The sequence below is a fragment of the Carassius auratus genome, chromosome 16, assembly GCF_003368295.1.
Source record: "Carassius auratus strain Wakin chromosome 16, ASM336829v1, whole genome shotgun sequence".
NCBI classification, from domain to species: domain Eukaryota; kingdom Metazoa; phylum Chordata; class Actinopteri; order Cypriniformes; family Cyprinidae; genus Carassius; species Carassius auratus.
In genome coordinates this window covers 27,148,922-27,158,689 of record NC_039258.1, presented here as the reverse complement: position 1 = coordinate 27,158,689, position 9,768 = coordinate 27,148,922, and the positions used below count along the sequence as shown (strand labels likewise).

General features: G+C 32.6%; 2 protein-coding genes across 2 annotated transcripts; one reads left to right on the top strand and one right to left on the bottom strand.

The window, feature by feature from the left end:
- Nucleotides 1-1,352: 1,352 nt before the first annotated feature.
- prelid3a (PRELI domain containing 3A) lies at nt 1,353-4,956 on the bottom strand. Its single transcript, XM_026284997.1, has 7 exons — nt 4,511-4,956; nt 3,428-3,596; nt 2,683-2,772; nt 2,525-2,595; nt 2,249-2,351; nt 1,780-1,855; nt 1,353-1,443 (listed from the first exon to the last, which is right to left on the bottom strand). Exons 1-6 carry the CDS (start codon nt 4,540-4,542, stop codon nt 1,784-1,786), a joined length of 537 nt encoding a protein of 178 aa, XP_026140782.1. The 5' UTR covers nt 4,543-4,956; the 3' UTR covers nt 1,353-1,443; nt 1,780-1,783.
- Nucleotides 4,957-5,073: 117 nt separating this feature from the next.
- Nucleotides 5,074-9,324, top strand: LOC113116688 (uncharacterized). Its single transcript, XM_026284996.1, has 5 exons — nt 5,074-5,199; nt 5,736-5,999; nt 6,372-6,422; nt 6,993-7,127; nt 8,021-9,324. Exons 1-5 carry the CDS (start codon nt 5,172-5,174, stop codon nt 8,215-8,217), a joined length of 675 nt encoding a protein of 224 aa, XP_026140781.1. The 5' UTR covers nt 5,074-5,171; the 3' UTR covers nt 8,218-9,324.
- The last annotated feature ends 444 nt before the right edge of the window (nt 9,325-9,768 follow it).

Genomic DNA, 9,768 nt, shown 5'->3' with positions numbered 1-9,768 from the left:
AAATGAGTAATGGAGCCATCATCAGGACTGTGAAGATGTTCTGCTGTGCCTTAATTAACAAAAGGCTTGAGTCTGACTGTCAGGCAATACATCATAAAGACATTCCAGACTCTTCAGCAATATCAAAGCTGAAAATATTGCATTATGATATATATAATTCTGAAATTCATCTGGCACTGCTAGACGACTCAATTACAGTACAAACCAGGTTTACGTTTGTTTACTTCTGCTTGTGTGGTGTTTCATCATGTTTAGGCAATTTCAAGTAGGTTATTTTGTTTTCCCTATTCCTGTATTTCTATGACTAGTGAAATAATTGTTTAATTAGCTGTGACATTGATGACCATTCCATTATAATTCACTGAAACAATATAATAAGGCAAACAATAAAAGATGTTACAAATATACAATAACAAGTCAGTCTTTAAGTCTAGTAAATGCATTTAAAAAAAGATTCCGGGACAAACAAAAAAAAAAAAAAAAAAAAAAAAAAAACTAATGTAAGACGTTAGCGGTCTGCGGATTTCAGCTTTTTGAGCTCAATTTTATATATATTTTTAAATAGTTTTTATCACTAAACTCGCCAATAGAGGGCTCCATAAGACCTTAACAACTACTCTGACAAGCAATGCTTTAAGAATCAAACCGTTTACAAATGTAACAAGTTTGTTGAAGTTGATACACTGAACTGTTAAAATAAGTTAATCATTTAACAAACATATGCATTAAAAAAAAAATAATAATACCCACAAAATAAAGCGAACATGCTTTTCGTACTGAACTGCAGCAATATTATAATAAAATAAAGTGTTTTTATTCTTTTAAACATAACCATAAATAAGCATTCATTCAAATCATTCTACTAAATAAACTAAAAATCCTTTACAAATGGGTTGACAATATGTCGACAATGTATAAAGAAGCAACTTTATAGAATGGTCCTTTTAAAGTAAACACTACGAAATGACTTTTAATAAGTTATAACATCTATCCTACAAGTTTTAGTTAGACTTTATCGGTTAAATACACTTTACGACTATCCATGCAAACAACAAAATTAAATCATATTCCCCTTAATCGTGTCTTTCAAAACAAATTAGGAACACAGTAAAAATTGTATTCAATTTCTAGATATTATAAACTTAAATGTGCTTAATTCCAAATGAACATCCAATCGTTACTGGGATCCCTGTTCTGGCATTAAAAGAACTCTAAAATAAGAGGTAGTCAGTGCAGTGCATACATATTTTGTAGCGACATTCAAAACTATACAGTTTGCCTGTAATAGTGCAATTTTTTGAGGTTTAAAATAAAACAGTGCATACATGAGCACTTATTTGACTACCTTCGAATTCAAACATCAACACAACGAGAGATTGGGCAAAATCACGCAGGCCAGATGTGGTTTCAGAGCTGGTGATGCTGCTTAGGCTCACTCAAGGGCTATGAAAGCACAAATAAAACACATATTCAAAAAAAGTAAACAAATATTATATATATAAAATAAATTGTGCCTACGTCTCAATAACATTAAAAAGGTATATTTATTATAATATATATATATATATATATATATATATATATATATATATATATATATATATATATATATATATATATATATATATATATATATATATATATATATAGAATAAAATATAAAATATTTATTTTGCAAACATTTAAATATTATTAAATAACCTAGGTACTAATGCATATGACAAAACTCACTACGTTTCATTCATGTTTCACAAAAACAGGTGCTAGATGAAACATTACCTGTTTAACACAAGTCACACAAAGGGACATTTTCCCTTTCAGAGTTTTGAATGATCCATTCAATGGCGTCCCATCCCTATGACAAAAAAACCTTTAGAGCTTCATACTTTATTTAGAGGCTTGTATAATGCTTCACTTATGGTATATAAAATAACATCAAACTTTTTTTTTTTAATAAATGCTAGGAGACTAAAACAAATGAAACAAGACTGAATTAATAATGTTTAAAAAAAAAACATCCACAAAAACAACAGGGTTTCCTAGATGGGGACAAAACCACACTATAAGTGCTTTGAAGTTGCTTATTTTTGGTGCTTCTCTGATTGTGTCAGCAGGAATGACTAAGTTCCCATTTATTCAGAGAATAGCAAACTTTCATCAAGGACTTGTCATAAACACGTGACATGGGGCATTCCAGGGATATTTGGTCAAATTAATATTTTTCATTACATCATACAAAATGATTTACCTTTCTTGCATTGGCTGTCATGGTTAGAGCCATCAGTCCCTCGAGGTAGCTGCTCAGACTGACCCCCTTCACCGTGATGATCGCCTCTTGGGTTAACACAGTTCTGCAAAAGTAAAGCATCATTTTCAGAAACTGGTGTTACCAGTTTGATATTTAATTTAACATATTATTGCTTTTCTATTTGTATTGTTTGCATGTATGTGCATAGATATTCTTGCGGATATTACAATTAGATGACAATTATGTGAAATATGCTTACAAATGGATTTTACTTACACCTCTGGATTTTCTGGATGAGGCCTGTAGACAAGCCTTTCATCAACTGATATTAAATTAGTTAGGGTTATCTGAAGGGGGAAAAAAGGAATTTCTTTAGTACAGCATAAAATGAGAATGTGAATTCATAAAACCACTTTCTTAAACAAAACACTCACGTTTGTTGAGCAAAGCTCCATTTTTTTCTTTTCTGGGTCCACAATGGAATGTTCTTTTACATATGTGATGGTCCGATTTGTCCCCAAAATCTAAGGGGGAAAAAAATAAGGTCCTTATAAGCCAGTTGTACTCCAGCAGGAGTTTATTTAAAATAAGCCAAAACACCTGAAAATCTAACATATTTCTTATTTTAATGCACCTCTTCAACGACCTCTTTTTTCCCACTGTCTTAAAAAACCTGGATAGATGAGGTAGTCTTATAAAAGCTTGATTTCTAGTTATGCTAAGCTCTATAATATTTATCAGGTAAAAATTATCAGTTAAAAGTATTGTTTACATATCCTTATCCTTTATCTTTATTTGGTAATCCATGAACAACTGAAAAACATGAGGAATTTGAATATTGTTGTGGACAAAAGAGGCCCTTGGAGTCTAAAACATTGCAAACCACTGTTAGAGTGTTATATACACTTTCATATTGCAAAAAAAACTTATTATACATCACTTCAGATTGTCAATTTGGCTGTTAATTCTGTGTTTTGCAGGTCCAATGAACATGATATGTGAGATGTAGAATAGAATAGAATGAGCTTTTATTGCCAGGCATGTGTAAACATATGAGGAATTTGTTTTCGTGACAAGCTTCCACAGTGAAACACAATGACAGTGACAGGACAAAAAAAAAAAGGTTTCAGTAAATACTGTAAGACAATATATTTAGCAGAGTGACGCATATCTTCTAACCGCTCTGACGACCGCTGGAAGCCCCCACTCCGTACTGAGGAGCCGATGACTGTGTAGACGTCCATGTGTGTCCAAGTTCCTGTCAAGAACGTCCACTCCAACAACACTAGGGTTCATTGGATTAGGATACTTCCTCATAGCCGCTTTGATCACAGTCTCCCAAGGGTAGCTGTGTGAATACAATCAAAAACACAACAATAGATTTCAGCGGCCTATGAGGAACATCACTATACTAACATTGACCTCATAAGCAGAACACATTCAAGGGAAATTTAGCTTAAATGCGAGGAGGAAGAATTTTTTTTGCCCGTGTAGTTCAACATCAACAGCAAATATCACATCCATAACAAGAGAGGCTGGGACCTTAAATAAAGGTAAGTTTGAAATTATTAATTTCCACATAATGAATAATTTGAGTGACTTCATTTAAAAACAAAAACAAAAAGAAACTTTGAAATATACTGGTTTGGCACGGTTCTGTTTTGGGGGTCTGATGAATCATGATGCATTGTGAGTTGAGTTGATTTGGTGGTTTTAGTTGGTTTAAGGTGGTCTCAGCTCGTTTGAGGTGGTCTCATCGGCTGGTTTAGCATGGTAACCAAACAAATCCCTTCTAAAACAGTCAACGGACTAGCCAGGTTAAAAAACCAACAGCTTGGGTTGTTTATCAATATGGAAATAGACCACATTTTAGTCAACTTTAAAAATTTACAGACAGGCAGGGAAAAAAATATGTCACTAGGTTTCCGTTAAAAAAAATGAAATAATATGTAACTACATTTACGAGTTTTGTTAGTAACACAGTGTGAATGGTACCAGTGAGTCGTGTAAGGACATTGCGCATAACTGGAAGATACGTTCAAGCGGCTAGGCCCAAATTAATGCATATTCGCAACTAACGCTAAGATTTATGTAATGTGCAAGAATTAATAGCTTAAAAGCTATTCATGTCTTAAGGGAGCGAGCTACGCTGTTTCTGGATAGTAGCGCTGTCAAAGGAAATCGGGATGCAAATCATGACAGAGAGGATGCTGGAATCTGTGCACGCGAGCGCTGCATTCGCCCTGAACGCTGCTTGTCTACCTGAATATGTGCTCAGTGCTCCAAATCTTCATTTTTGCGACAATTTGAATGTGCCTCCAAACGACGGTGGACTGTAGATCTCATACATTCATATTTTCTCGCTCTGCCTCCATCATACCGGCTTCAAGATGCTCCTCATCTCATCAAGTGCAACGGCACCTCCCTGTTAGAACAGCAACTACCAATAGAAATCAAGCTCTGTGCTACTGACGCCTAAAGACAACTTGATGTACATCAGTGTTGCGCTACAAACGTGCAAAAGTGGATTTATGGTTGATAAATAATGTGTTGTTCGCTTAAACGCTCGGTAATATTAGACGCACAATAAACTAGATTATTTACTCCTTTTTTGTTCAGTTGACTGTTAAAGACATACATGTAAGTGTAGTAGTGCCGCTAAATAGAGTTTATTGAAGATGAAGCACATATTTAAGACTTTAAACTTTTGCTGTTTTTGTTGTTGTTAGCATGACATTAAAAGCTGCGGTTAACCAGAATGACATAATGCACTTGGGGGAAATTTTGTCTGGAAATTACATTCTTAATGCGCATGCGCATGTACTCAGAAAGTACTTATATCAATGGAAGTGGGGTTTCGTTTTCAGATGCCACCAGAAGAGCTACTTTTCCTTGTGGTGGTGTTTATTATAACTAATTATAGATGGACAGCACGGATGTTATATCGTCTGGTAAGTTTCTAACTCATAGCCCACATCTCCTTTTGCCACATGTTGTGTTTAGTTAGTGTATTATGGGAAAGTAAAGAATGTGACAACAAGGAAGCGCAAAAAACAGTATTGCTGTCAATCAAACTGTTGTTTTCAGTAGTAAGCTAAAGCAAATACAGAGTGAATGATTAAAACAGTTGAAAACCTTCAGTTGTTTTAATGCCACAACCCTCCTTAAAGCAAATTCTTTCAATTTCAATTTCAACTGATTTCGATTGATAATTCTAGATTTTGAACACAAATAATGACTTTTAGATGTGGTAAATACGTTTTCTTCTATTTAAATACTACAAAATGCAGCAATTTTATTTTCTGAACAGTTTCTGAAAGTCACTGCCCCGCTTTATTTAACATGTTTAAGATCAAGGCAACTGAGGATTAAAAATGTGTCCCAATTTATCAGTACAACTTTAAATGCATTTATTGGATGTGTTACATTCTGTCTCCTTTAAGGATCCTTGTGTTGTAAGCAGTCCTCTCGTTCTTTTCCTCAATAGATAAACAATTACAGCGCTATTTGGGCTCCCTAAGTAAGTGTATGACTGGGTATTTGGTTGAAAGGATGACCAGCTGTTTGTCCGGATCCCGCACAATCACGGCGTACGAAGCACAGGTTATCACATCCCAGCCCACAGACATGCAGAAAGCCTCCAGGCTGATGCAGATTGTCATTAAAAAAGGTCAAAGTGCATGCAGTTCGTTCCTCACATGCCTTGGGATTTGTGACCCGGTGTTGTATGAGAATGTTACTGGATTCCCAGGTTAGACAATTAATCAAAAATGAATGCTTAAAAAAAAAATTATATGTATATATATATATATATATATATATATATATATATATATATATATATATATATGTGTGTATATATATATATATATATATATATATGTGTATATATATATGTATATATATATATATATATATATATATATATATATATATATGTGTGTATATATATATATATATATATATATATATATATATGTGTGTATATATATATATATATATATATTCATTCATTCATTCATTCATTTATTTATATTTGCCACTGTCTGAATTGTTTAATCATTACTTATTCTTCTATTTCTTTTCTGTCTCTTTTTTCTTTCATACATTTTCTATTATTCAGCACAATTTAAGGATGAGGACCATCAACATGTTGAGCAAATTCCTCTCTCAGGTAGATATTTTTGCATATTTTTGCCTTACTGGTGATATATCTTGTCAATTTTTTTGTTTTTTTTTTTGTTTTTTGCTCTGTTATTTTAGAAAGTATTAGGAGTCTCCCCTGTTGAAAAATCCAGCATATGCTGGTTAGGTACGCTTTGAAGCATGGCTGGTGGTCATGAGCTGGTTTAAGCTGGTCCTGAGCAGGATATATATGCTTAGGACCAACAAAATGACCAGCTAAGGACCAGTTTAAACCAAGTCAAACCAGCCATGCTTCAAAAAATATACCTTACCAGCATAAGCTGTTTTTTTTTCAGCAGGATCAGTAGATACATTATTTAATGATTCTTGTTCAGTGGTTAATATACCACCTTACTTCCTGTTGTTGTATCATTCTTGTTTGAAAGATTACATCACCCACTTAGTATTACAGGTATTGCTATGAAAAAAAACGCATGCTCTACTTCTCAAAAGTATGCATGACTAAGAGCCTTCTTTTGCTGTCCCACATCCCTTTGATGAAATGTGTCATGTTGTTGGCTCATATTGATGTCGTTTGTTTTTTTTCTTCTCTTTTCAGAAAAATTGCAATTTACACCTTGTATTATAAACATACAAAACTCTTCCCTGAACAACTGTATTATTGGGAACAACAATCGCCAATGCATTACCTGTGACCAGCATTCTTTGCTCGCTCAGAATGATGCAAGCGATGGTAAGTGTCTGTGCAGCAGGAAATTTAGGTCAAATTCTTTTAGGGTTTTATGTATATGCATGAACAGTTTATTGTATTTTATACATTTAAATAAAATGGAAATTTAACCTATATAACTATTTAATACTATTTTTTAAATTAAATTAGTTTAGTTTTTGTCCCGTGTTTTAGAATAACAGTGTAATTAAGACAATAGCAGGGTTTCTATAGATCTTAAACTGGAGCAAAAAGTCTTAAAAGTTGCAAACAAACAAATGAATAAATAAATCTTCCTCAGTAAATTTCTTGTTTTCCAATACAAATATCTAAACATCATCTTATATTAAGATACATTTACTTTTTATTAAGATACATTTACTTGATAAGCAAACTGAGCACATGAAGCCTTGTCTTCTGATCAGTTGAAGAAAATAACATTAATTATTTCTTAAAATGGCTAAATCAAACATCTGTCAACAGGGAATGAAAATCTAATTTAGTTTGTCTGAATTAAGTAAATTTTTCTGAGCCCATTGCCAGATATTTGATCAAAACCCACTTCATTTTCAAATTTTCTCAGAAAACAAAGCTTCCTGTTTTATGTCATTCTGCTGTAAATGTATCTTCATTTATTAATATTTAGACATTTACAGTTTCAAAATTAGGCAAAATACCTATTTATATATTGCTTTTTTACAATGTGATCAGAAGGTACAGTGAAGGTTATATATTTTAATGGTTGGGAGGTATTCAACTTCTATTTCTATTTCTTCTATTGAAAAATGGACTTTTAAAAGTCTATAAATTTACCTTTACAAAACCTGCAGAAACCCTAAACAGGGTATTATAAAAATGATTGTATATATAAATAATAATAATACAGAAACGTTTCATTCATTTTTTTATTTTTTCAGAAACAGTGAATGAAATGCAAGATATTCAGAGCAGAGATCAACTGATCCCAGTGAAAGACACAATAAGTGTCAACAGCGTTCACATGGAGCAATCCAACATAGAGTATGTTATTATTGGTGACCATAACAGTATGACAGTCACTGAGAACTTGGAGGCTGAGGAGGATACGGAGATTGAGCCAGAAGTGATTGGTTAAAAGATGTGAAAAAGCCTGGCAGGAGAGCAGACTCACAGTTTTGGAGAGCTGCAGATTGTCACCTTGCCTTACGGGGCCTGACCTATAACTGGGCGCTGAAAGCATAATATATGCTTTAAACTGACCAGTGTTTAGGTCCTCCGCAGCTGCTGCCAAACGCACTGAAACATTATCCTTTATTGCAGATTTTTCTAAACCTGTGTGCTTTGAGGTGGCTATAATATCGGATACTGCCTTGATTGTTACTGAACATGACTGCTACTGACTGTTTCTCATGTTTTAATGGGTACACCAGTATTTATTTGTTCAACAGAAATGTATGAAAGCAAACATGTTGACTGACATTGCAATCATCGCAAGTCTTTTATAAGCTTAAGCTTTCTGTAATGAAGTTATAAATATTGTTTACAGTCTTATGTCTTTCAGTAATATTTGTAAATGTAACTTATTATCTATTGATATTAATTGTGATAGATACTCCTGATGTTTCAATAAATATTCTGTGATAGCATCTCATGTATTCTTTTATTCTTTTTTTTTTTGTGAATTTCTTATAATTTTATATATGTAAAGGTGATATGACATGTAAGGTACTGTACAGTCATTTTATTTATACTAAAGAAGGAGTGTATCTGTTGCATTTGTGATTCAAAATGAATATTTTGAAATTTTAAATTAAACCAATTCTCTCTCAGCTGGCGTAGCTGTCAAGACTAAAATATTACAAAATGTAATGTCTTTACTGTAAATAAGTACCAATTTGCATTGGTACTTATTGATTTATAAAGTTTTGCCAGTCTTAGTCTCTATGTACCGTTAGCTAGAACTAATGGTAAAACTGCTTTTAAATATGCTGCACCTTCAGATTGGAACTCTCTTCAAATAAAACTGTGGCTAAATCAGTTGCTGTCCTTCAGTAATTTTAGAGCATTTATGCAAACAATAGAAAATTATTTAATGATTTGCAAATGCTTCTAATGCTGTACTTTTATTGAAAGTTTATTGTTGTTTGTTATGTGTATTTGTATAACTGGGCCACCTATCTTGGCCAGGACATTCCTGTAAAAGAGATTTTTAATATCAGTGAGGTCCTTTCCTGGTTAAATAAAGGCTTAATTAATATCTTCTCCAAATATGTATTTGATTCATAGCAGTGGAGAGAAATCACAGACATTGAAAGGAGCTCTGCAATCTAAATAAATGTCCTTTTTATGATATTTAATTCATAGCAGAGTACGTTCATTTAGACATGTATTTTTGTACATGTTCTGTGTTATATATATATATATATATATATATATATATATATATATATATATATATATATATATATATATATATATACACACACACACACACACACACAAGTGTATATAAACCAGTCATAAGTAGCACAGAGATATTTGTAGCAATAGCCAACATTACACTGTATGGGTCAAAATTATCTTTTTTTATGTCAAAAATAATCAGGATATTAAGTAAAGATAATTTTCCATGAAGATACTTTTTAAATGTTCTACTGTAAATATATAAAAATTTACGTTTTGTTTA

Excerpts from the sequence above, each read along its gene's own strand:
- prelid3a (XM_026284997.1), bottom strand. The coding sequence starts at position 4,542 with ATGAAGATTTGGAGCACTGAGCACATATTCAG. Across the intron at positions 2,352-2,524 it reads CATCCAGAAAATCCAGAGGT|AACTGTGTTAACCCAAGAGG; the intron begins GTAAGTAAAATC and ends TTACTTTTGCAG. Across the intron at positions 1,856-2,248 it reads TGACAGCCAATGCAAGAAAG|GGATGGGACGCCATTGAATG; the intron begins GTAAATCATTTT and ends TTTTTGTCATAG.
- LOC113116688 (XM_026284996.1), top strand. The coding sequence starts at position 5,172 with ATGGACAGCACGGATGTTATATCGTCTG. Across the intron at positions 6,000-6,371 it reads GAATGTTACTGGATTCCCAG|CACAATTTAAGGATGAGGAC; the intron begins GTTAGACAATTA and ends TCTATTATTCAG. Across the intron at positions 7,128-8,020 it reads TCAGAATGATGCAAGCGATG|AAACAGTGAATGAAATGCAA; the intron begins GTAAGTGTCTGT and ends TTATTTTTTCAG.